A 27,505-nucleotide genomic window follows, 5' to 3' on the forward strand; every position below is an offset into this window, starting at 1 on the left:
CAAAAAAATACTATATTTGAAGTTTTCATTTTCAATTTTTTAAAAATCATTAAAGCTATAATACCCCTTTTAATTGTTCCCGCAGATCGATCGACATTGGCAAAGCGTGGGGTTTAAACAGCCTTTTTCCCCTTCCCCCAACCTTTATTCTGGTTCATTCTGGCCTTTTCTTCATTCGATCCTTTCCTTGAAAGCCTTTCCACAGAATTATGAAACGTGACACTGAATTTTTTTGTGGTCACAGAAGGGCGGCTTTAACTAAGCTGGGGGACTTATACCTCGGACTCGACGCAGTTACTACAAGGCTTAATTGTTAACCAACGTGACTACGGCGGCGGCGACAAAAACGTAACTTAAAAAGTGAATTCTTGCTATTTCAAACTTCATCGTTGGCAACTACTTCAATTTGTCAAATATTGGCAAATTTTTATAGAGTTGAATTCTGAAGAGTGAATCTAAGTTCAGAACAAGAAATTGAAAGGTTGTCTGGCATGCTTTCCTGTCCTCTAAAAACGTGAAATAAGGAAGTCGTACCATATGGAAGTCGTGAAATAAGGAAGTCGTAACGACAATTAGGCAGGAAATACGTAACCTGAGATCAGGCGTTATTTTTTTTTTTTTTTGCGTCTTTGTTTCTTTGGCTCGAGAGGGAAAAAAAATAACGCCATCTTCCCGTGAGAGACATAAAGGGATAATAGGGAGAGGGCATGATCTCAGGCTAGGAAATACGCAGCGAGTCTGGCTATGGCGGATGCTGGCAAGACCCATCATGGGTCTTGATGCTGGGTGTTGCTGCTGACTCCTGATGTACATTAATATAAACTAGTGATATGATGACACATTCTGAATTTTTTTTTATTGCATATAGCTTTTTATTATTGAAAAGGTTATATTATATTTTAGCGTCCCCAATAAGCTATTTGCAACTTATAGTTATCGCATCGGCGTTATGTATCGGTCGAACCGAGGCTTCATCATGCCCCCCCGGGCAAGCCCCCGGGCATTTGACTTATTTGAATATTATTGTTCAAATTCCCCCCTAGCCGGGCCAAAATACCGTTCAAATGCCCCACACTAGGGTCCATTCAGGTGATCAAATGCCCCCACACCGGGGACATTTCACAGGCACAAAAATGACAGAAGGACGAAGGAAACACCCTCAGTTGTCGAACAAAATATTTATAAATATAACAAAAACTGAGAAACACTGTTAGCGTATTTACTACGAACAAAAGTCTCGTGCAAAGCGGCGGAAATCGCTGCTACAAGGTCACTGAATGCTCAGCTTTCCTTCGTCATGCAACATACAAAGCGTTCTATAAAAAAGATCCCACCTATTGAGATTACTACATCATATCCATTTCACTGACATGCATCATCGTTCACCTTATTAATTAACATACTTGCAGTAGGTCAAAGTAGTTGACCTGAGCTTTTTATCTTATTTCATTTTATGTTGTTGTATTGAATCGCCGATATAGGTATTGTCTTTCACTGTAAACACAACAATAAAATACATTCATACATTCAAAGCCTGAATCCAATATTAAAAATTTTAAAATTTAAATACTTCAAATACGGCACAACGCTTGTTTAACCCCTTTCCTCGCAACCAATTGGCCACAAAGGCACAATCTTTTCCACGAAAATACTCTAACACCGCGTACCCCAAGATAACTCGCCACGCCAAAGATTTTACATGAAATCGAAGGTACAGTTCAAATTACCCACCCCTAAAGCATGGGGATCAAATTCCCCACCCCCTGGAAGACTCTGATAATCAAATTCCCTCCTCCCCGGGACGGCAAAGGTGTCAAATGCCCGGGGTATGCTCAGGGGGGGGGGGGGGGGCATGTTGAAGCTTCGATTTGACCGATACATTATACTGTATAAACAATGATGCATGCGTTACTGACTAATGAGGTCAATATTATTGCTGAGTATCGTTAAGTTCATATTATGATTATTTTACGCTAATCGAGGACAACAAGGGCGAAAAAGAAGAAAGAGACCAATATCCAGCCATCTTAATGCTAGCTGAACCAGCCATGTGACAAATTTTGGGGACTTTAAGCAACGTCTTCGGAAGCGTCTAGTGCTGTGAGCAGAGGTAACTTTTTCTTCTCCACGCGTCAATGCCTCACAACAACGGTAAAAAAAAAATAGCTTTTTAAGAAAAAAACAAGAACTCGTGCTCTTACAGTCTTTTTTGCGATTATTCCAAATCACTTCCTTTGCCAAATGTAGGTGAAGAAAAAAGAGAAAAAAATTCCGTCGTCAACACTGGTCAATTGTCTACGCCCACTGTCGCGTAATCATTACCTGCGTACGCGCGTAAAATGTACATGCGTAAACTTCGCTCAACTTTTACATTTAAGCGCTGATAAAAAATTACCTTCATACATTTTAGGGTTGATTTCCGGTGTCGCGTAATTTTTACGCGATGCGTACGTGCGTAAAAATTTAGGGACCTTAAGATCCGACGACGGCGACGGCTACGGGAACGCCACAAAATTAATAAGCAAAACAACAATTTTGCACGTGCATCACGCCTTTTTGTACATTTCTTTGCCGTCACTGCACGACTACGACGTGAAAATGCTTAATTTCACGATATACAGAGGAAGTATACAAGCGACGACGAGATTTCCTCTCTCTTTCTGAACTTGGATATGGTTCTTAGGAATTCAACTCTAGGAGGGTTCGCCTACATTTGACAAAGTTAGTCAACCTCGTTCCCAGGGTTCTCTCCTACCCGCCCTACGAACTTCCGACTTCCGACTTTCAACTTCCGACTTCTGATTTCCGACTTCCAACTTCCGTAGCAATGAAAGGCGGTGATAGGCCTACACGACTTTTACCTTATGTTAAAATGCTGCTTGTTCTCAAAACGTTTTTTTTCCCTTCTGCTGGGTAGATTATGCTCCAGAAGGTTCTGGTTAAGCCGCCTATTTCACATTGAGAGGTCATGGCACACGTATCGATTTTATTTTAGTTACTGTGGTTTTTAATTTGTTTCTGGTCGGCAGGATTTGCCCTCTGATGCAAGAGCATATTCTTTAAAGCTTTTTATTACGGCCGAGTAAGGGCTCTTAATTTTCTCCATAATGCCTTCTGGACCTGAATAACTATGTGACTATGATTTTAGTCCATGAATTTGCAATGCTGTATCACGCTGGGCCCAGCTCGTTAGTTTTCTTTACAGGACGTTAAATTATCACGGATAGTGATTTACAGATCTAAAATGATAAGATTGAAGTGCAGCTTAAAATGAAGCTGCATCAACTATGGAGAATGCATCGTGACTCAATAGATTCCAGCTTAGTGTTTTTCTAAAGAAAATGTGAGTCTTTTGACTGGAGCGCGTATTTCCTTCCTTGGTTATAGGTTTTTAATAAGTTTAACAGTGTTTGTACTGTTTTGTTATCACCGTTGCCACTGCACTTTGTGATCAGGCAAGACCATGGTTTCGGTTCCCCAAGCGAACCTCATCAGTTGCCTGATTGGCTTTGTGCTTAGTTGCTTTTTACAAAACCAACTTTAGTTGTTCTCTTTTGTGGCTAGAACGGTACAGCCGTTCTTTCTCTTGAGCATTAATACCCGCGTGGTGGATCGAGCGGCAATCAAGCCTGGCAGAGGAGTCAAGTCGGCAGTCGGAAGTTAGAAGTGGGAAGTGCGAAGAAAAGTGGGAAGATGGAAATCGGAAGTCGGAAGTCGGAAGTCAGAAGTCAGAACCATGCAGCATTGAGTCTCAACGGTCAGAAATCAGAAATCCGGAGTTCGAACTTTGTCAAGTCTGAAGTCTGAAGTTTGAAGTATGAAGTCTTAAGACTGAAGTCTGAAGTCTGAAGTCGGAAGTCAGAAGTCGGAAGACCCTCCTCGGCTTTCGTAGTAAAAACCCGCGATTATGAACTGCAGTTTCCCAAGTTAGCCTAAATAGGTTATTACATAAATGGTAATTAGAACAAATTTAGGTTATTTAGGACATTAAATAGATTCTTATTTTCAGAAGAAAAAAGTATATTGTAGCTTAGGGTATTTGGTGGTATTCCGCTTATTCCTTAGCTGGATACCATTACATATGTAATTTGTAGTTGGAGTGATAAGGCACGTATGTCTCGTAAGAGGATACTGAATGTGCCCACATGTACAGAAGCCAGGGTGTCCAGCGGTATGGTTGCTCAAAAAAATAGGAAAATAGGAAACTCAGGATTGAGAAAATAGGAAAAATAGGAAACTTTGCATTAAAAATAGGAGAAAAATAGGAAAATCAAAAGTATCTTTGTCGACAAAGATAGCTTGCACCCCATAAGGGTTATAATAAAGGCTACGAGTCCTCAGATTCTATGTTCACAGGATTTAGATCAACTTTCGCGGCTAAGGAGGAGTGAAAATGATCAGTAACGTTTTAGTTTATTGGCTCAGTTACGCTGTATTTAATCAGAATAATATGATTGACAACAGGTCGAGCATAGTTCTATAATCAAAGGTGATCATATGGAAATTCCCTTCCAGTTGATTGCAATTCTTTCAAAAGCTTTGAAGAGTGAAATTTCTTAGGATAGAAATTTCTTACCATTGAGTCATCATTGAAGGATATAGAAAAAAGTCCTATGGAAAGCTTTCCTTCCATTAATCTGCAATCGGTGGCTGGTTGAGAATATGCTTGTTTGAGTCAAAAGACCGCATAATTTTAAGTACGGAACCGGGCTCTCCGCGGTGTATGCAAAATGACATTGATCTACTTGGTACCAGATTATAAGTGAGTCATGGTTAAGTTCTAAGAAGAATATAACACTCTGCTTAGCCATGACTGCAAGACCGATTTTGCAACCAAAATATTGGATCCTTCACCAGTCGCTTAGGTATAGCTGTTAACAAGGGCTCACCAAGAGAGCTATTGCCGTAAACTAAACTTTAGTCTGTTCTTTTCATGTAACATCCAGAATCAGCTAGTGATTGGTTTTTTAAACAAGAAGCTGATTGGATGATTTATCTGGCCTGCGTCGTGAGAGGACAACTTGATCCTGTCATTCGGTTTCAAAGATGAACGTAAAAGCGAACAAGACTTCAAAATAAAATATAGCATGTACAGATACTGAAATGCAGTTTCAGTGGGCTATGCAAAATATTTCACAATTATTCCTGGAGCCCGATTGGGCTCTGATTCAATAGCGGCCGAACGGGTTATTGACTCAGAGGCCATAAGGGCGAGAGGAATAATTATTGTTTTAGTAAAATCCAACTAGTTGGTCAAAAATGTCGAGAATAAAAAAAAATTACCTAGTTAAAGCTAGATTTTAATCATTTTTTGCCGCCAAAAAGCCCGCACTTTTCGCTACTAGTGGGCTATAACATATAGCCTAGTAGTAGCTCAACCAATCACAACGCAGCACTGATAATAGACCACTACAGGAGCTCCTGACCACTAGTTGGACTTTACTAATATTCAATAGTCATGAGGACTATAACACTTCATACAATACATGCAGGTGGACGAGAAAATTATACAAAAAGTAACCAAAAAAAAATGTTAACAGAACTCTAACAGGCAATAGAGGTCATGGAGAGAACAAATGTAACTGTCATTTTAACTAATATTAAAACATCAAAGTCAACATGCTACTTGCTTCATGATTAATTACACTCAAAAACACATACAACTATAATTCCATTTTCAATTTTGTTACAAATTTTGGCTTCATCAGCTAAAAAAATACGAAAAATAGGAGGTTTTAGTTTAAAAATAGGAGAAAATAGGAATAGGCTCAAAAAATAGGAAAAAATAGGAACTGGACACCCTGAGAAGGGCACCCCCTTGCGGGAGGCAATTCTCACTCGCTCTACTAGCCCTGACGTAGACCTGATGAAAACAAGACGCGTATACTGTACGCGTTTGGTGGTCATATATTTTCCACGCTGAGTTTATAGCTCCTTTTAAACCAAGTATAAAATAGAAAAGACAGTCGTTTCGGCTTTCAATGAAAGCAAACTTCATGATGAAAAAGGAGGGAGCCCCTCCACTCAGAAGTCGCTCCAACTACCCTTCCGTGCCCTTCTAGGAGATTCGTCCGCCATTTTGTCTTTTTTCGTCATAGACGTAATTCATTCATATTTTGATTAGGCCTCAGGCAGCCCAATAATAAGGGACTAGTTTTTCTTTAAAAGTTTTATTTGAAACTGTTTAAAAAATGTGGAATTACCCATTGTCTACATCTAAGGCCAACAAAACATTCTCCTACCAGCGTCACGAAAACGTCCCCCGTTTTACAAAGAAAGAAAACTACACCATTACGAGCCGATTACCAATTACTCAGATTACTGATTTTAAGAAAACGGCAAAGGAGCGCAGAAAAAAGTTTGTCCCTTAGCCGCCATTTTTTTTTGTCGTTTGTGGTTAAGTCCGCGGAGGCAATTTTTTTTTCCATGGGAGATTATAGTTATAAAAATAAAAGAAAACGAGAAAGGGTTGACTCAAAGTTATAGCACAAATGAAGGTTCCGGGTAATCAGCTCCTCACAGGTACATCAAAAGGATTTACAATTTATTTAACTCAGTCTGTACATTATAAAACTTTTCTCTTTGTTGAGGGAGACTTCTCTTCATGCAATTTGGAGCCATTTTTGTTTTTTCTCTTGAGGGGCGATGGTGAATCAGTGAATAGTGTTATAGTTTTTCTTTTTCTTGGTGATGCTGTGTCACTGTAAGATGAGTTGTCCTGTGACTCTTGCCTCTTCACAGCCTTGGTGAAAGGGTTTTCTTTGAAACAAAGAGACAAAATGTCAAGTGCCTTTCAGACAAATGCAACATTTTCGCAGCATTTGTGCTGTTACCAGAGGCGTAGCCAGCTTTTGGACTAGTTGTAGGCCTGGCTGACTTTCATTTCCACATATCCTGAAAATTGCACGCATGACTAGTTAATGCACTGACCTCACCAACACTTTAAGATCTCAAGCTTTTTAGCTCACCCCAACAACGCATAATTTATTACAAGCGGAAGAGTGATCAAACCAAAAATTTGTAAGCCTGGGCCTACAGGTCTAAGAGCTGTCTATGCCCCTGGTTACAACATTTCTTTGTTGTCAAAATGTTAACCCTTTAAACCCTAATACCCACATACAAATTCTCTGCACTGATCTCCATACATTTCCTTACAAAATCAGTTGAGAGAATTCGATGAAAGATCAAACCATTTTCTCTCTGTGGATCATTTTACCAGTTCCCACAACCTCTTCTCATAATTATTTGTTGATGCTGTTGGGAGAAAATGGATGTTGATAACTCTCGGGACTTCAAGGGTTAAACAAGTTTGTTATACTGTACTTGAAAAGAGGAATGTAGTGTTTGGCTGCAAATAATATTCTGCTCATGCGTAAAGGAAACCTTGTTTTCTCCTTCTTGCCATCGCTCTTGCGTGAAAATGGCAGATCGCTTGGCTTCCCAAGGATATTCATTAAAAAAACAAACTCGGTGATCGAATGATAAAACAATTATTGAACTCGGTTATCGCAAAATATCGTGATTTGTCATTGTCTCGCACGCCACAGACAAATCACATTGCTCAACCTCGTCCAATAATTGTTAATTATTTTGCAAGCTATTCTCGCTGATCGTTGCGGATCACCTTTTAGCTTTGTGTTGGAGAAACTTTGCGGATTCTTGCTCCCTCTCCTCCCTCCCCGCTGTCATGTCTAGGTGCGCAGGTAAGTATGTCACTTGATAAGTATCTCTTTCACTGAGTATTTTCTCAGTGTGACGGTGCCAGTTAGCAGCTGCTCGCAAGGGTGGTTCCCGCTTCCAGGGTTGCCTGGTTACCTTCTTGCCTTATTTTTGGCATTTGGCGTCCCGCGCTAACCTTTTAGGCACCAGTTCCCAAGCTCATCAATTGGCGATGACTTTAATGCACTTCATCTTGTCAATGGAACCTTGTGACTGTTTCAACCAGCATAATCTCGGCATTTCAGGACATTCTCTCAACCAACATTGTAACAATATTTCAAAAGTTTAACCCAGTACCCAGGGGAAAGCTTACATAGAGTTGTGTTGCTGAGGCCTTCAAACACTGACTCTTTCCAAGACAAAATCTTTTCATTTTTGCTTTAGTGTTTAAAACAAAAAACCTTATAATAAGATGAGGAGCACTTGTACACCATGCACATGCATAAAATCTTGTGAATAAAGTACAGACTGACACCCACCCTGACTATCATGGCTGTCCAGCAGCAGTTCCAGGCCAAAGAAGGGGTTGTTCCACCCCCACCACCACTCCTTCAGGAGTCCCCGTTTGTTCTCGAATTATGAAAACATTCCCTCAAAATACATTGCGAGAATGTGGTGAGGAGTTGAAAAGAACTTTACGAAAAGTAAGACCACTTTATAATCTTGTACAAACAGCCATTAAGAGTTCTATAACCAAACTTCCTTCACCCAGAAAAACTTTGTTGAGATAAACTTAGGGTGCTTTTTATTTGTCAGAGCTGACCGGCCAGACCATTCTCATCATAATGAGAATTTCACTTATAATCTAAACTACATCCAGATCTATCAAATCCTAAATATTAGGCACGAAGGAGATGGTTTTTCAGCAAAAACTCTTGGAAAAAGTTTATTTAATTTACAAAATGACTGGCCTGGTCATGGTCTGGCCGGCCAGTTCTGACTTTTGGAAAGCACCCTCACTGTTGATGTTGCTGAGATAAGATTCAAATTATGTCAAACTTTAATGTTGACATGGTGGCAAGCAGCCACTTTTTTAAGATTAATGATGATGCCAACTCAAATAAAATTATAGTAACCATACTTTTCCCGAGGAGCCATCTTGCTGCATCAGCTTTGTGTTGGGCCAGTTGCCAGTCAGTCTCTGACACTTGATCTTTGGAAGGTACCAGATCCTGAAGAAAGTGATATTGTGGCCACCAATCAGATCGGTCGTTCCAAAGCTCCCCCAAACTATTCTTCTCATGTGTGGCAAAATACATGTGAAGAGTCTCAGCAAATGCTTCCCAATCTTTGATACTCTGCCGGCAAGCTGCATGGTCGAGCTTAATGAAAAAAGCTGCCAGTGCATCAAGAAGTCCTTTTGATTGATCTGCAGAGTAGAAGAATAAAAATACATCTAGAAACCCACTTAATTCAGAAGTTAAGGGATAAGGTGTCCATATTCAGTAGGCTCAAGAAAATTTCTTTTTCAGGCACAAATAAGCAACAGAACAATGTAATGTCTAAGCTTAAAATTGAACACAAACTGAAAAAACTCTCTTTCATTTGAATAGTTTCACTTCTAAAATTTATGTTTGGTCAGTACTTTTGATGCAATAAACTGACCATTTGAAATGGTTTGTGACTAAAAATTGCTCATGGTTAATACAGGTTTCATTAACTTTATTCAAGGACTTTTCCAGGACTTAAAAACAAAATTCAAAGAGTTCATTTTCTCAGGCGCTTACATTATTGTCTCACAAAATATTGCATTTGCACAGTCATGACAAAAAACAATACCTGTAAGTGCAAATAACAATACTAAAGCTAAAGGATAGCAGCTATTTCAGAGCTGAATAAATTTCACACTTGAAGCTACAGCTGTAAAAAAAAACTATATATCCCTCATGGTTTTGTAGGCTTAGAGGGGGGCTGAAGAATACACTTAATTAGATACTTTGAGTAAAAAACACCAAATTGTCCTTATACAGAAAGTTTTTCATTGTTCAAGACTTCAGGACCCTGTTGTTGCCACTATGAAGCAGATGGTCCAAATTTCTACAATTTTCTCTGTGAAATACTTCTGCCACCCAAATTTATCACTAAAAGCATTTCTTGATCACCAAAACAGCCACAAATCAACAGCCTAGGCTAGCTTGATGACGTTATATTTCGGGCACCAAGAGATACAAAGAAATATGGCCACCTGGTGTTTTTGCTTGCTGTTGGATCTACCCACTTTCAAAACGCGATGCAAATTTTGACAAAATTACAAATGTTCACTAGGCCTTATGGCCTTGGTTTTGTGAGGAATTATAGTGCTGAGCAATAAACAGTGTCAAGTTGTGAAAAAGTCGTCCATGGAAATAAAAGACTGAAGTGTGAATTACAGTACCTCACAATAAATATAAAAGGGAAAACAGAAAATATGCGCAAACTTCTTGAGGGAATGATCAAAAAATCATCCCTGAGTTTAGGAGCCAGAACCACAAGTCCTCCTCAAAAAAGATGCATCATTTTGGTCAGTACAAGTCTCATCTTCTTACAGTTTTTACTCACCAGTCTCATGCATCTTAAGCTTGATGTACTCCTCACTCAGTTCACTTGTTGGATCAATATGAAGTAAGCCCTCCAGCACATTACAAAGTTCTAGTCTGTCTGTTTTTTCCTCTTTGAGGAAGTAATACAAATACCTTAAAATAACAATGTAATTTATCATGGTCAGAAAAGTGTGATCTTGTTGCTAAGAAAGAAATCAAGTGTAACAAAATAAGTAAAATAATATTAATGTTTTTCTCACACACCACTGGGGGCCTGTGTAGTGGTCACGTGACCAAAAGGCAGGCAGTTGCTTTTGTTGTGTCTGCCATTACTGACCTTCCCACCCACCCACCCTAAGATTTCAGTTTTGTAGGCTGTTGGTGCCCCACTTTTCTAAGGGGTGTGTTATGTGTACATTTTTATGAATATTTTGGAATAAAGGTCAGGCTGCGGCAGAGGGCTTGGCATGGCTACCAGTGGTGTGTGAGAAAGCCATACTATGGGCTGAAATGCCACTATCAGTTTATTGACTTAATTCATATACTTCCACATTCTATAGCTTTAACAATGTTTTCAAAGGCCAGGGATGCAAATACTATATAAAATGACTATTAAATAGGGTAAACAGGTAGACCATTATAGGGGTATCTTTGCAATAACTCATTATGATGTGCTCCACTTCAGCATTTTACAAACATTATCAATAACGTCTTTTAACATAATTAAATCAAACGTGAAAAGGTGAAAGTACTAACAGCAAATGATCAAAGGGAACCACAAGGACATACATGTATGTCAGATTATGCAGGCACTGCATAACAAGGAAAAACACTGTAAGTCCAACAATGACCAACTGGGGTGGGGGCCAAGACCTGGCCTCTGTATATGTTGTGGTTCAATTTCATCCCAAGGTTAAATTTTCTTTCCCTTATTTAAACTAATTATAAATCATACATTACCTTACTCAAGAACCAAGAGAAATAAAATTTTAAACCAAGGATAAAATTGAAACACAACATATACACAAGGGCATACTTAGGAATGGTGACTTGACGGATGATCAAATCACTGAAACAATGAAGATCAAAATTCACCAGTCCAATTTAATTGCTTAATGAAGACTGACTAAAAGTACAAGTAGTTGATATATACATGTACAGTACACCTCAAGTGAAATACCATCCCACCTGGCTATAGTTATATCCATAAAATATGGCTTGTACACTGTGAGACAAACAACTACCAGTACATTCATATATTTAACTGTATATATCCACTAGGATGAGCAACAAAAACTATTTTTTCTAGACATTAACAGTGCTCCTGTGAGATCACATGTACCTGTGAGCATTAGGATTTTCTGGATTTTTTTCCTTGTATCTGAGTAAGACCTTCCTAGCTTCATCATCTTTGTTATAATATTTCAACATCTCAATTTGTCGTGTTACAAAAATATCCCACACTCCACTGTGTTCCACTAGACCAGCAAACAAAAGTAATGCCTGTTTTCCATGGAAATCCATCTGTCGCTTAAGGTTTGTTAAAGATGCACTGTCAGAAATGTGACTCATTTCTTCAATATCTTCCCCCTCTACATCCCTCTTCTCCAACTGGATTCTGCTTTTTTTCCATGAGAGATAAGCAAAGAGTCCTGAGTACGCTCTAAGAAGAGGACATGACGAGAATGATTTATGTGAAAGCTTTGAAGTTAACAGCTCCTGTGCTTCTGTAATGTCTGCATTTTGCTTCACCAAAAACATAGCAAAGTCCAACAAGAGTTCCTTTTGAAATGGAACACAAATCACAAACATATTCTTGATGAACTGATTCATGTGGGCGTAGCTTCCTGGTTGGTTATGCATCAATACCTCACATCCAGTCTATAGAAAGAAGGGCATGTCATAATACACTAAAACCTTCATTAAGTGGCTTTACTTGCAAAAGAGGCAGTTACAGGGCGACACTTAATACAGGTTCTATTGACAATGACTTACAGACAACTTTGTCTCCCAGGACTCTAGTGACTAACTGGGGTGGAGGACTAGCAGAGTTAGAAGAGCAGAGCTGTCACTAAAATTTCAAGTTGCTGGGTATTCAAGGCGAGACTAAGTGCAAAGCCATTGATATGAACATGCCTTTTTATTCTCATGCAAATAAAAATCATCATGTATGATGTTCAGAATTTTAATCATTATAAAATTAACTTGGAATCACCAGTCTCTTAATTTTTCAACCATCTTGATGAAAATTAATGTTTATGGAAGCCAACAAGGTGGCAAAAGTACATGTGTAAGTTACAGTTATGAATTTACAATAAAATGGGACACATCCAGGATTAAAAACATGCATTTTAACTTAATAGCTTCAAATGGTGGGTAAGATGAAAATGTACTTAGGTTTCATTTTTTATTCAAACTAACAGTTTAATACTGGTGTACTGGTAATCTGGAATTTCTGGTCATATTACCCTCCAAAACAGCTCAGGTGTTCTTCTACATGCACCGCACAATCCCACAAGACACTGCAATGCATCATCGTATTTGTGACTTGACAAGCTGTTTAACAGTAATCTTGCAAGATATGTGATATGCTGCTGATGGTATGATGCAGTTTCCAACCCTGTCAATGACAAAAAAAGGCATAAAATAGTGAAACATATCAGTACACAACCTACAGCTGTATCTACGTGTATACCTTCATAATTTAAAAACACATGAATTACAGTATCTACCCTTCCTATAGAATGTAGTAATGAAAATAAGAGAAAAATAGATCTGAAGTATGTTTTTTGTAACAGTTCTGGTTTTTTCTAGATTATCAGTACAAAAGGAAATTTTCCAATATAGCACCTGTTTTTTAGATACCATATCTGTATCATCTATTGTCTGATCTCGTTTTTGTCCTTTCAGTGTACTGGTACACTGCATGTAGGACAGAACCATGTCAGCCTTTTGGTTCAATTATCACATGAAATATATTGATGATGATGATGAAGGTGATGACTGATAATCATGATGATGCCCTCAATTTTGGGACGTTCCATATTAATTTTATCAGCAACACCTCTAAGGATGACGGGTTTCTAAATAGGGGGTTCAGATTATTGTTCTTCAAAGAAGCCGAAAAAATTTGGACCCTTCAGACAAATTTGTCAAAGGTGCTGAGAAAAAAAGAAACCCTTCAGATTTCATTTTTAAAGGGTGCCGACAAAAATTTGAGGGTTTGGATTCCAATAATCCCTAGGGGGTGCGGATAAAAAATGGAATGTCCCTTTCCCCACAACAAATCATAGGGTCATGTATTTTCCACTCACTCTGTTCACTTTTCGTTTTATTAAGCTTACAGGTTCCAGATCCAGGAATCATCCTAATAGATCTTCTTTTAGCTGCATCATGGCCAGAACATGGTTTTTAGAAGCTCTTATCTCGTGGCAATTTAGCTGGAAAAAAGTCCACAACTTACCTAGTGTATGTGAAAGGCATGCTTCACGCCATATTTGCTGAAAGATACACGATTTAAACCATGGTGGGCTCACTCGATTTGCTAACCAATAATTCCACACAGTCGCCATCTTGAAAGCTAAAAGCATATATCGTGTAAGCATACATGAATAGTACCTTACTCACGAACACCAGGGAACTGGAGCCTAGCAGAACCTGACCGAGTAGCAATGTTCAGAAGTAGCAATGGGGGCGGTGGGGGCGTAGATAAGTGCCAAGGGAAACATCTTGGATTGTTACAGATAGTTTGAATTGTGGGATAAGTTTGATTTCACTGAATTATTTAGTGCGTTAACTCGCGACAATAGCCTGTTCCAGAATCCACGGTTGTGCAGTCCCGCTTGGTTTGTTTTATTTTCGCGACGTCCCACATTTCCAAGAGCCTGGAGCAGACAGTGTTGTTCAAATCTTGTGGAGTACAAAAAGAACGTAAACTCAATTATTTTAGATGTGGGGAATTTGAAAAGAATTGCTATAGATAAGCATAGAAATATCTCGGAGAATAGCGTTGTGTATTTCAACAAAAAGGATATACGCCATTTAACAAAATTGACGTCGGTTTTTTATGGGTTTGTCCTGTTATCGATCATGAATTTCGTAATAACATTGTCAAAGTAGCTGTGGATCCACGAGGCGATAGCCAAGTGGATCCACTCGCCGAGTGGATCGAGGCGGCAGCCGAGTGGACAATAAATTATCGCATAAATTATAAATTCATGTGTCTGTCCGCTTATTGACAGTAAAAATTAGCCAATAAGCGCGCGAGGATTTCTGCAGTTATTGTAAAACTATAGATGCCAGGAGGTCACACCATCATGATGTAGGTTAAGTCTGCATTCCAGCTTAAATGCCCATCAGAATGGCGCTCCGGTATTAGTACCATTTTTTCTAGGAGTATTTCTTCTTGTCCCTGGATGGAATCCTAGTCAATTGCAACGAATACCAGGAATCTCAGGAATGGAAAAGGATTGATAAAACTACCATGTCTTTTTAGGCCTCTAACGTTCATTGGCTTTCGAGTGCTATTTACTTGGCCTTTTTCTTCTAATAAAGGACGAATTTTAACATTTCTTGAGAGAACGATAACTAACAGCATTTCCGGCTAAACCCGTCCGTGTTTTCTTAGCACGTAACTTACAACGGCGTTTTTATTTTTGCTTGGCATTTTCATGTTTCCTTCCGACGTACGGTCAAAATATTGGGACCTGGGAACGAAAAACAACATGAAGCAAATTTTACCCTTATCTAAGTTAAACTATTTCTTGTCTGTGTTACAGCTAGCTGCCCTCCCTGGTTTCCTCTCCTCTCCGATTTTTTCTTTTGGGGCGGGCGGCTAGAACCAAGGTCCCGAGAGTCTTCTCGGGCAGGCAATCGCCCGGGTGGAGTTTGGGCACGACGAAAAGACTTCTGTTTCCGTTTTCATTATCCACTTTCGCTTTCATTGCCTCCCTCGTATTATGCAATGCCGAACTCTTTATCTCTAAAAAAACTGCTTACGGCTAACATACAGGTGAGTGATAACTAAAGATACAATGCTTAACCAAACTATCACGGTCTGTTTCACTCGCAGATCTAAACAATTCAGTCTACAGATGTCCTTGAAAGTGTCATCAAACGGCGAGTGCTGGTTTTCTAGTTAAACCAAAGTACAAAGCCCTTGTGGTTTCATACAACTTTGGCCTCTGAAACATAATTAAAGCTAGGATTAGAGGAGATATTTGAAAATTAAGTGAAGCTAAGGTTAGAGGAGATATTTGTTTGATAGCATTTTGATAATCAATGCATGTAAGTAACTTTAATAGCCTAGAGCAAGCCTGACATATTAAAACAACTACCGTGGATCACTTGAACGGCTTCCCTGTTCATACATTTGTGGAATCACATAAAGTGACTGAACTTTCATGGCGTAAGATTTCGTCAGGAGACCTTTAAGAGATCAATTTGTTCTATTTTCTCATTTATATGGTTTACATTAATTCTCTGCAAATCCATCGATCGATAGATTTCGACTTCACATAGTGAAATAGTATAGACCTTGTCACGGTTTTCGACGCCATCTTGATGAGTAGGCTAACGCGTGAGAAATTACAGTGATTGTATGAGAATCTGATGTCGAATAATTTCCGTAGAACGGCCGTTCTGAAAAAAATATGGTTTGTAAACTAAAGCTTCACTGCTAAGGATTCTCCTAAAAATTTTTAAGGCGTTACATGCACTGGAAGACCTAGAACCACTTTTTTTAATTTTCTATACATTTGTCTGTAAGAAAGTCCCGGGAAAATTACAGACAAATATATGGAAAAGCTAAAGCAAGCCTTTGGAGAAATTCAAGCACAGGTACGCCCCCCAAATTTTTTAGGATATTCCTTTGCTTTGTAGCTTTAGTTTACAATTGATATTTTTTTCAGAACAGCCGTTTTACGGAAATTATTCGACATTAGATTCTCATACAAACACTGTAATTTCTCACGCGTTAGCCTACTCGTCAACATGGCGTTGAAAACCGTGACAAGGTCTATTGTTTTCTATTTGGCCAAACAAATTGGGTTTGATTATGGAAATAATGTCGTCAACCAACTCTACAATAAGGATTCTGGATCTCAAGCTTTTTAAAAATGGTATGTATTAGAATCTAATTCTAGGGTTTGAACAGTGATCTTTTATAACTTAAAAGTGTGTTTTAGTTATTTCATTCATCATTGCAGTTGCTTTCTTGCAGTTGGTGCCATTAAAAACCTGAATCAGGGAAGTAAGAAGGGAAGTAAGTGTGGGATTGTACAGTAGGTATGTTTGATATTTCTTTTACTTGAAAAGTTCTTGTTGCATAAATTCTTAGATGTTAAAATTTACCGCAGTTTCTTCCCTATGGTGCTGTTTTGAATATTCTGTGTGCGATCAGGCATAAAGGGATTAATGTGGGTCTGAACTGGGATGAATGATAAGTGAATTCATGACATCTTCGAGAACGTAGCATTTGAAATTTACAGCTAGCTGAGTTTAGCATTTAGACATTGTTTACAGTGATGCGACGTCAGACTTCCTAATCTGTGACGGATTCGATAGTTTATATATCCTGAATGTTTTTCAGGCTTTATTTTTGCAACTGCTTAAGTTGCGTTCCCAACTGCTCTGATCTTTAATGTAGTAAGTATACTTTTCTCCCGCAGTTCAAACTTATGATGTTTCAGTCATTTATACTACTACATGAAAACTTTCTGCGATTTGATTGGCTTAGAGCAGTGGTATTTCAGCTTAATTTGAAATTCCTACATGTGAAAATTACAAACCTTTTGCGGGTAGTAGTATCAACAAATAATAGCATGATTTGTACGTGATATTTCATATTTGGCATAAATACCACTCGTGATATTTCAAAATTGTCTCAAATTTCATTGGCCTAACGGCTTGTGAAATTACTTATAACAATTTCGAAATATCACTCGTGGTATTTATGCCAAATATCACTACAAATCATGCTATTACCTATTCATATTCACTTGCTCGGAATTCACTGTTAAGTAGTAATGGGGAAACTGATGTACCAAACCAGTTTTGCAGAAAATTTTGCTGCGTTTGGGGAAATGCAAGATTCCGTTTTCCTTTTGGTAATTAAAACCATTTTGCATTTATAAACCTCGCAATAAAAGAATGTTGCTTCATCCGGTAAATCTACACTAGGTATTAAGGGTTAATTTAATTGCGTGACGAAACACTGTTATTTGTTTCTTATTTTCAAATGGCTTTTCAAATACCCTTTGTAATTAACGAAGATGTGAGTCACGTGAAAACATCATGATCTCGTTCGTCACTCTATATTATAACTTACATCCGTCATCTAATGCCTGACTTCAAATTATTTCTTGAGACTATTACCTGAAAAATATTCCTGATTGTCATATATTTGGCTTCACGATCGTTTCCATTTACCATAGATGAGACATCCTCCTTTTCAGCCACAAATACTAGATGTTGCACAGATTATCCTCCCCCCCCCCCCCCCCCCATCCACTGTGTATAACGCAGTAGTCACTGCTGTCCAACTACGAGGTAGAGAAGAAATAATGATGTTGTGTTGACATCGAAGCTTTCGTTTACTTGTGTTAACCAAATGGATCAAATGTGGTCAACACAAATGCCATAGACTCAGAGGCAAGTCTTTCCGACTAGGAAAAAGAACGTTGCAAGTGTGATTCGCATAGTAACGCTGTAGAATACAGCAATAAATCCCCACAATGACAAATAGCGCTTAGCTGTGGTCAACTCTTACACACCAGAGACATAAGGTGGCTGGTAACAGTTTCAGCACTTTCCAGCATTATACTTTGACGGATCAAAACTTCCACTCTTTGTCAAGTGATGCTGAAATATAGGTATCACACAATCGCCCAGCCATTGGTTAACAAGTTGTGGTCATCTTCATAGCATACAACTTGTTAAAAACACCCTTAATGTTAGCTTTAAGACAGAACTTTTTGCAATTAAAAAGAAATTAGGTAGGATTTAGAGCCATTTCCAATTTTCAAATATTTGGGTATGCTTCAGCAATTGTAAAACTCGAACCTCGATTACTCTTCCGAAGGTTACGGCAACCTTCGAGTAAATGTTCGAACTCCTTTGGGTATGCTTCGACAATCTGTGTAATACTCGTTTTATAAATCTTCAGGAGGTTTCGGAAATCTTCGGAAACCTTTGGGTGGCTTTCATTCGTCTTTGGAAGACATTGATTATATTAGGGGGGTTTGGAACGGCTCCCAATGATCTTCGGTGATCCAACCAGGAGAGTATTACGGTATTACTTCCTTGATGATATATCACACTGGGATCCAAAGTTAATATGCAATAAAATTATATACCAGTGGCAACCCCAGGCCCGTGGCAACCCATAGTGGGTCTTCTTCTCAGCGACCGCTAGGTGTAGGAATAACACGTGCGCAGGTTCCTATGGTCACACACAAGAGTAATCCATTGTGAAGGTCTGGCCTAGAACAGGTTAGATCAGTGATCTTGCTTGCTTGGTTTTGAATAGCAATAGTAACTCGTACGAGTTTTAACTGATTCATAAAGCAATTTCAATTTTATACGAAAGCAAACCACAAACGGCTTGCGAAGTTCCCGGCAGAATAAATGAAAATAGTTCCTTGGTTTTCATTCTCATTAAACAGGAACGTCTTACCATGGAGAAAGTGGAGAAAATACTTGAGGCCTTAAAACTCTCCAAGGAAGCCGGCAACAAAGAAGCAGAAGGGAATTCTTATATCGACCTCGGTAGCGCCTACGACGATCTCGGTCAATATGAGAAATCCATCGAGTATTTTGAAAAATCTCTTTCGATTTGTAGCGAAACCGGGAACAAAGCTGGAGAATTGAGTGCATGCAGCAAGCTTGGAAGTGCCTATGATTCCCTTTACAAGTATGAGAAATCCGTCGAGTACTTCGAGAAAGCGCTATCGTTAAGCAAGGAAGTTGGAGACAGGGGAGAAGAAGGGGAAGCGCACAGTAATCTTGGTGGCGCATTCTATGCTCTTGGTCTGCACGATAAGTCAATTACGCATATTGAAAATGCACTTATGATCAGTGTAGAAATTGGCAACAAAAGTTTAAAAGGAGATTCATTCAACGAGCTTGGTCAAGTGTATTACTCTACTGGTCACTATGACAAGGCGATACTTAACTTCGAGAAAGAGCTGAAAGTTAGACAAATACTAGAAGACAAACGCGGCCAGGGGCGATCTTACAATTGTCTTGGCAATGTTTATCATGCTCTCAGTCAGTATGAGAAATCCATCGATTGCCAAAAGAAAGCTCTTAAGATAGGCGAAGAAACCGGAGACAAGAAAGGGGAAGGAAATGCCTACAACAGCCTCGGCGAAGTGTACCTTGCTCTTGACGAATATGATATATCGATCAGGTACTTGGAGAAAGGTCTTGAAATAAGCAAGGAGTCCCGCAATAAGCCAGGAGAAGGAATGGCCTACAACAGTCTTGCCACAGTGTTTGTTGCCCTTAGTGAATATGACAAGGCGATCGATAACTCGACGAAGGGTCTTGAAATTTGTACAGAGGTAGGAAACACACGCGGGAAAGGCAAATGTTACAGCAACATTGCTGCAGCATATCTTGCTCTTGGCCAATCCGAAAGATGTCTGGAGTATTATGAAAAAAGTCTCGACATCGCCCAATCGCTTGGAGACAGACAGATGGAAGGAACAATGTACAATAATCTCGGTACATTGTTTTATGCTCTTAGCCAATACGAGAAATCGTTAAACTATTACCAGAAAGGAGTTGAGGTCCACAAAGAAATAGGAGACAGACATGGACAAGGAAGAGCTTACCTAAACCTCGGTAACGTACATGATGCTCTTGCTAATCATCAAGAGTCGCTCGACCTATTACAGAAATCTCTTGAAATCAGTCAAGAAATCGGGGATAAACGGGCTGAAGGGGCGTCTTACAGCAGCATCGGAGGTGTGTATAATTCCCTTGGCCAGTTTGAGAAGTCCATTGAATATCAGACGAAAGCCCTTGAAATCTATGAAACGATTGGGGACAAGCAAGGGCTGGGAGACTCGTACAACAAACTAGGTAGCGTGTACAGTGATCTCCAACAGTACCAAGAGGCATTGGCTTGCTACGAGAAAGGACTTGAAATGAGAAAAGCGATCGGTAACAAACACGGAGAAGCAGCATCCTACAACAACTTTGGCAGCGTCTACTACGAGCTTGGCCACTACGAGAAATCAATCGAGAATCACGAGAAAGCGCTGGTTATCAGGAAAGAAACTGGTGACAAACGAGGGGAAGGGACATCTTATAACCACCTCGGTGGTGTATACAGAAAGTTACAGCAGTATGACACCGCGATTGATTATTTCAAGAAAAGTCTCGAAATCAGTGCAAAAATTGGCAATAAGCGGGAAGAGATGGCATCCTATAGTCACCTGTGTCTTGTATGGTACGCTCGTGGACAATATGGAAAGGCGATTGACTTTGAAGAAAGAGCCCTTGCAATAAAAGAAGCCATTGACGACAAACGTGGAGTAGTTATCTCGTGCGTCAATCTTGCAAGTATTTACCATGCACTTGGCCAATATGAAAAATGTATCGGGCAATTTAAGAAAGCTATTCAAGTCAGCGAATCCATGGGTGACAAGCAACAGCAAATACAATTGTACAGGAATCTCGGCGATGTGTATGATGATTTGGGACACAAGGAGCAGTCACTAGAATTTCACGAGAAAGCCATCGAAATCTGCAGAGAAGTTGGAGACAGAAAAGCAGAGAGTACCTCCTATCACATCTTGGGAAGTATTTGCCACGACCTACACCAGTTTGACAAATCTATCAGCTATTATAAATCCAGCCTTGAAATTCTGAAGACCCTTGATGACAAACATGGCGAGCATAAAACACGCAGTGCCCTCGCTAATGTGTATGAGGCTCTAGGCCAGCGTAAAGAAGCGATTGAGTGCCACAAGGAAGCCCTCAACATCGGCGAATCACTGTGTGACAAGAAGAAAGAAGAAGCATCATGTAGCAAGCTCAGTATTCTGTATAAGGCTCTTGGCCACTACGATAAATCTATCAAATACAGCGAGAATGCTCTGGAAATCTGTAAAGCTCTGGGATATAAACCAGCGGAAGGAAGATCGTACCTGCTTCTTGGTATCTTGTATCATGCTGTCGGTCAGTTTGAGAAGTCGACTGAGTGCACAGAGAAGGCAATTGAAATCTTTAGAACAACTGGTAGTAGAAAGGCTGAGGGAAGATCATACAGCCAACTTGGAAATCTCTATTATGATACTGGCCAGTACGAGAAGGCTGTTGAAAATCATAAGAAGAGTCTTGAAATCCGGGAAGCCATTGGTGACAAGGAAGGAGAAGGAACCTCCCACAACAATTTAGGCTCCGCGTATTGTGCACTCAACCAGATCAAGAAGTCTATTGAATCCTGTCATAGAAGTGTTGAAATCAGGAAAGAAATTGGCTACAAAGAAGGGGAAATAACGTCCTACAATAACCTCGGTATGGTTTACCTACAACTTGGCCATTATGAAACGTCAATTGAGTGTCAAGAGAAAGCGCTTGAAATCAGCAGGGAAATTAAAGACAAACAAGGAGAAGGAACGTCATACAGCAACCTTGGTACTGTGTATAATGCTAAAGGGGAATATGAGAAGTCGCTTGGGTACTAAAAGAAAGCACTCGCGATCTATAAAGAGGCTGGCGATAAAGTGCGAGAAGGAACTTCTTACAACAACCTTGGCATATTATATTACATTTTTGGTCAACATCAGAACTCCGTTGACTGCTTCGAAAGGGCTCTCAACATCAAGAAAGAATTCGGGGACAAAGCAGGGCAGGAATCTTGTCACAGCAGCCTGAGCCTTTTGTATAGTACTGCCGGCGAGTATGAGAAGGCTATTGAGAATCAAGAAGAAGCCCTTCAAATTTGCTCAACAGTCGGCAATAGAGAAGGGGAGTTACGTTCTCACGATGCCCTTGGTACAGCAAATTATTTTTTTTGCCATTTAGAAAAATCAATCCAACACCAAGAGAAAGTGCTCGAATTCAGTAAGGAAGTTGGAGATAGGAAAAGAGAAGGAACATCTTACAGTAATTTAGGCACAATCTATCATGCTCAGCAACAATTTGTAAAATCGGTTGAGTATCAAGAGAAAGCTCTCAACATCTTTAAGGCGATTGGAGACGAATATGGAGAAGCAGCATCATGCAGCAACCTTGGCATTACTTGTTGCGCCCTTGGTCAGTATGAGAAGTCCCTATCGTATCATGAAAAAGCGTTGGGGGTCTGTAAAGAGATTTGTGACACAGGAGGAGAGTTGAGATCTTACAAAGGCCTTGGTAGTGCCTATCATCTTCAGGGCCAACTGGAGAAGTCTATTTTGTGTTACACAAAAATTGTGGAGGTAAGTAAAGAAATTGGAGACAAGCAAGAAGAAGTTGCATCCTACCAGAATCTATACACCTTGTGCAATGCACTTGGCAAACGCAAGGAAGCTGCCATTTACCTGGAGAAAGCGCAGGAGATCAAGAACGACTCTGGAGAGAGACAACAGGAAGATCAATATGACGAAAGACCTGCTCAATGTGTGTACTACGTTTGCGATCTTTACAAAAAATCTATTAGGCCTGGAAAATGTTCTAGTGGAATCATCGATGCATTCAGAGGAAGAGATCCTATTCCGAGGGAATCTGGCGTACAAACTGAGATGTCGATCAAATATCACGAGAGAGAAATAGAAATCAGGGGAGTAACTGGTGACAAATGGAGAGAGGGAAGATCCTACCACGCTCTTGGATACCATTACATCACTCTTGGCCACTATAAGACATCTATTGAATATTTCGAGAAAGCACTTGACATAGGCAACGTAATTGGCAGCAAGAAAGCTAAGGCGCTTTCCTACAGTGGCCTTGGTAATGTGTATTTTGCTCTTGGCCAGTACGATAAAGCTCTAAAGTACCAGGAGGAATCACTCAAAATTGATGAGGAGATCGAAGACAAGATGGGACAAGGAACATCTTTCACGAACCTGGCAGGCATGTACCGTGCCTCTGGCCAATATGAAAAAGCAATTGAATATCAAAACAAGGCACTCGAAATCTGCATTGAAATACAAGACAGGGAAGGGGAGGCTACATCATACAACAACCTCGGTAGCATACACAATGCTCTTGGCCAATATAATGACTCAATACATTTTCAGGAGAAAGCTCTTAAAATCAGAAAAGAAGTAGGCGACAGAGAAGGAGAAGGAATTTCTTATGTCAACCTTGGCAATGTTCAATATGCTCTTGGCCAGCATGAGAAGGCTATCAACTACTTGGAAAGAGGACTTGAAATCTTCAAGGAAACTGGATTCAAGGGAAAAGAACACCTTGTTTTGTACGGCTTAGCCATGAGCCATTTTCACGAGAAACGTTTCTCAAAAGCTTCCGACTATTTCTTTGGGAGCATAAAAGGTCACGAAAATATAAGAAAGTCTCTTAAAGATGAAGACAAGCTCTCATTAGATGATCAAAACATTTCATTTTACAAGGGACTTACCTTGATGTTGATTTCTCTTGGAAAGGTAGATGATGCCCTCTGTACAGCCGAACGAGGACGAGCTCGTGCACTTGTAGACCTGATATTCTCTAATTTCGGAATCCAGGAGATCAACAAAACAAATGAATTTACTTTGAGCTCGTTAGCAAGCCTCTTAGAAAAACAGCGAAGTGATTTTCTTTTCATGGGCATCATAACGAAGCAAATCTATCTCTGGTTCATGGAAAAAAGTGGCAAAATAAACTTCAAGATTGGAACAGAGCTGTCAGCAATTGAGAAAGAAGGAACGTCTTTGCAAGATTTGGTAACGAACACTTTGAAATCCTTGCCAAAAGACGACGGAGAAGAATACGAAGACAGATCACTGTCAGAAATCTATGAAGACGAATCGTCAACAGCAGAGGGGCAAAGTGAAGAAACCAGTCATCACCATTTCCGGGGTAACGAAGAAGAAGAAAGAGAGGCCAATCTAAAGAAATTATACCAAATGATAATTGCGCCTTTTACTGGTCTCATCCAAGGTCCAGAGATTGTCTTAATCCCAGAAGGAGGATTGTTCTTGGTCCCATTTGCAGCCTTGCAAGATTCCAGTGGAAAGCACTTGTCCCAAACCTATCGAATTCGCCTAATTCCCTCTCTGACATCGCTTCAGGTCATTCAAAGTTTCCCAGAAAATTACCATTCTCAAACTGGTGCACTGATTGTGGGAGACCCGACGGTTGGCCGTGTAGAGTTTGATGGAAAAGTCTGTGTTTTGAAACCTCTACCAAATGCCAGAATTGAAGCAGATATGGTATGCCGGTATGTTAGACCACCATACGTAAAGCTTATTGGAGAGCATGCCACTAAGGGTGAGGTGTTAAAAAGAATCCCGGGTGTGGGGTTGGTGCATATTGCAGCCCACGGTGATGCAGAGAGAGGAGAAATTGCCCTTGCACCAAACGTAGGTGCCACGGAAATTGTAAAAAAGGAAGATTTTATGCTGACAATGGAGGACATTGCAAACGTCGGCATAAGGGCTAAGCTGGTAGTACTCAGCTGCTGCAATAGTGGTCATGGTAAAGTCATGACAGCCGAGGGAGTTGTCGGAATAGCTCGGGCGTTTCTTGGATCTGGTGCTCGCTCCGTTCTTATGTCATTATGGCCTGTTAACGATGCAGCTACCAAAGCCTTCATGAACGTGTTCTACAGGAGTTTAATGCGCGAACAAAAGAGTGCAAGTGAGGCTCTTCACCTGTCTGTCAAGAAGTTAAGAGAGTCAGCAATTTACAACCATTTCAGGCACTGGGCTGCTTTTGAACTTCTTGGAGATGATGTCACATTTGATTGACCTCTGTGTTTGGGGTGAGTATCTCTAGCATGAGAAGTAATTTTTACCTCGTAGTCTATCACAATTTTCCTGCTGACGTAACCCCATTGGCTTCGAAATTTAATCTTATGGTGCGATTGTCACCAATATTGACACCTACGAACCAGACCTTAAAAGTGTCTAAGTTCAGCTTTTCTTGGGTTTTCTTATAGATGAAAGCACAACTAAAGGTTTCTTTAATTTCGGCATACAACGATGAAGTTGTTCAGCATGGCCATTGATGGTGATCCACAGTCGTCTACTTCTCTGGCATCCTCTGCCGAACTGACTGTAAATAGATGCTACTTTAAAAACCCTTCGAATAACCGCATGGATGCTTCTTGGAGGGGAGCTTCAGGAACTGAACACAACATGTCATTTCAATGGAGCAGATAGTGGAGGAAAGTTGTTCAAATCTTGTGGAGTACAAAAAGAACGTAAACTCATCCCTCTTTAGAAACCTTGTTCACTGTACCTTGTCTTTGTGTATGATAGCCACGCTAACAATGTAGCTTTCATTTCAGTGTACCACTGAGTACACTACATGTAGGAGAGGACCACATCAGCCCTTTGGCTCAATTATCAAATGAAATATAAGATGATGATGAAGAAGACGATGACAATGACGACTGATGATGACGATGATGCCCTCAATTTTGGGACGTTCCATTTTTATCAGCACCACCTCTAAGGATGACGGGTTTTTAAATAGGGGGGCTCAGATTATTTCTTCAAACAAGCCGACAAAATTTGGACCCTTCGGACAAATTTGTCAAAGGTGCCGAGAAAAAAGGTACCCTTCGGATTTTAATTTTTAAAGGGCGCCGACAAAAATTTGAGGGTTCGGATTCCAGTCATCCCTAGGGGGGACCGTGCGGATAAAAAAAATGTCCTTTTCCCCCATAACCACATGCATTTATCATAGGGTCATGTATTTTCCACTCACTCTGTTCACTTTTCGTTTTATATGACATTGTTATAAAACGTAGTACACCCATTTTGTGTCCGAATGAACTTTAAAGTTTTGAAAGACGAACACTTAAGCTTACAGGTTCCAGATCCAGGAATCATTCTAATAGATCTTCTTTTAGCTGCATCATGGCGAGAACATGGTTTTTAGAAGCTCTTATCTCATCACAATTTAGCTGGAAAAAAGTCCACAACTTACCTAGTGTATGGGAAAGGCATGCTTCACGCCATATTTGCTGAAAGATACACGATTTAAACCATGGTGGGCTCACTCGATTTGCTAACGAATAATTCCACACAGTCGCCATCTTGAAAGTTAAAAACATATATCGTGTAAGCGCACATGAATAGTACCTTACTCACGAACACCAAAAAACTGGAGCCTAGGAACCTGACCGAGTAGTGGTGGGGGCGTGGGTGAGGGTTAACAAGCAGTGCCAAGGGAAACATCTTGGATTGTTGCAGATAGTTTGAATTGTGGGATAAGCTTGATTTCACTGAATTATTTAGTGCGTTGACTTCAAGATAGTGTTGTGCAGTCCCGCTTGGTTTGTTTTATTTTCGCGATGAGACAAATATGAGAGCCTGGCACAGGCAAAGGGAAGCTTTTCAAGTTCAGGTACAGAGGCTTATAAGTAGTGGTGTAACGATTAATCGAACTCTCGATTAATCGCGATTATGATCGTTTGGTTCGATTCACGATTCTTTGCTTCCACTTTTCGATTTTGATTCGATTTTTGCACTGTTTGAAATGTGCGTTTTTGATTGACGAGCAAAGACGATTGCAGTTCGTGCCCCATTTTGTGTTACCTGGAAAAATGGTATCCTTTCACCACCCCTTGAGTATTTCCAAATAAGGCAAACCATGTGCGAAACGCTCTTTGTCAGGTTCTCAAACATGGCGACGAACGACCAAGCGGCTGTGAATCCTCTTGTCCCTATTACTATTCTCAAATTGAGGGTTTAGGGTTGCATGTTGTTTACATTACGCATTATGTTATAAGAATTACGAAACATTTACATAATCAAATCGAAATAATCGAAATCGAAATCGAATCGCAAGGAATATTGAAAATCCAACTAGTTGTCTATTATCAATGCTGCGTTCTGATTTGTTGAACTACTGCTAGGCTATATGTTATAGCCCACTAGTAGCGAAAAGCGCAGGCTTTTGGCGGCAAAAAAGGATTAAATTCTAGCTTTAACTAGCTAAAGTTGTTTTGTCTTGATATTTTTGACCAACTAGTTGGATTTTACTAAAACAATTATTCCTTTCGCCCTCATAGCCTCTCAGTCAATAGCCCAATCGGCCTTCGGTCTCAAGGGCTATTGACTCAGAGCCCATTCGGGCTCGAGGAAATCGTTACACCCCTACTC

General features: G+C 39.9%; 2 protein-coding genes and 1 pseudogene across 2 annotated transcripts in view; 2 read left to right on the forward strand and 1 right to left on the reverse strand.

The window, feature by feature from the left end:
• LOC140946419 (uncharacterized) overlaps positions 1–27,505 on the forward strand; it is a 126,474-nt gene that overhangs the window by 19,397 nt on the left and 79,572 nt on the right. The window lies entirely within an intron of this gene.
• On the reverse strand, positions 6,524–13,811 carry LOC140946162 (TATA box-binding protein-associated factor RNA polymerase I subunit A-like). The gene is made up of 6 exons (XM_073395243.1): positions 13,702–13,811; positions 12,707–12,858; positions 11,581–12,119; positions 10,258–10,391; positions 8,801–9,088; positions 6,524–6,759 (listed from the first exon to the last, which is right to left on the reverse strand). The coding sequence occupies exons 1-6, from the start codon at positions 13,808–13,810 to the stop codon at positions 6,566–6,568; spliced, it is 1,416 nt and encodes a 471-aa protein (XP_073251344.1). The 5' UTR covers position 13,811; the 3' UTR covers positions 6,524–6,565.
• LOC140945062 (uncharacterized) lies at positions 16,507–26,864 on the forward strand (annotated as a pseudogene).

The sequence above is a fragment of the Porites lutea genome, chromosome 8, assembly GCF_958299795.1.
Source record: "Porites lutea chromosome 8, jaPorLute2.1, whole genome shotgun sequence".
NCBI classification, from domain to species: Eukaryota; Metazoa; Cnidaria; class Anthozoa; order Scleractinia; family Poritidae; genus Porites; species Porites lutea.

Coding starts and splice junctions, on each gene's coding strand:
- LOC140946162 (XM_073395243.1), bottom strand. CDS start 13,810: ATGGCGACTGTGTGGAATTATTGGTTAGCAAATCGAGTGAGCCCACCA. Junction 12,120..12,706: donor CACCTGAGCTGTTTTGGAGG/GTAATATGACCA, acceptor TTCTTTCTATAG/ACTGGATGTGAGGTATTGAT. Junction 6,760..8,800: donor AAGATGGCTCCTCGGGAAAA/GTATGGTTACTA, acceptor TTTGTTTCAAAG/AAAACCCTTTCACCAAGGCT.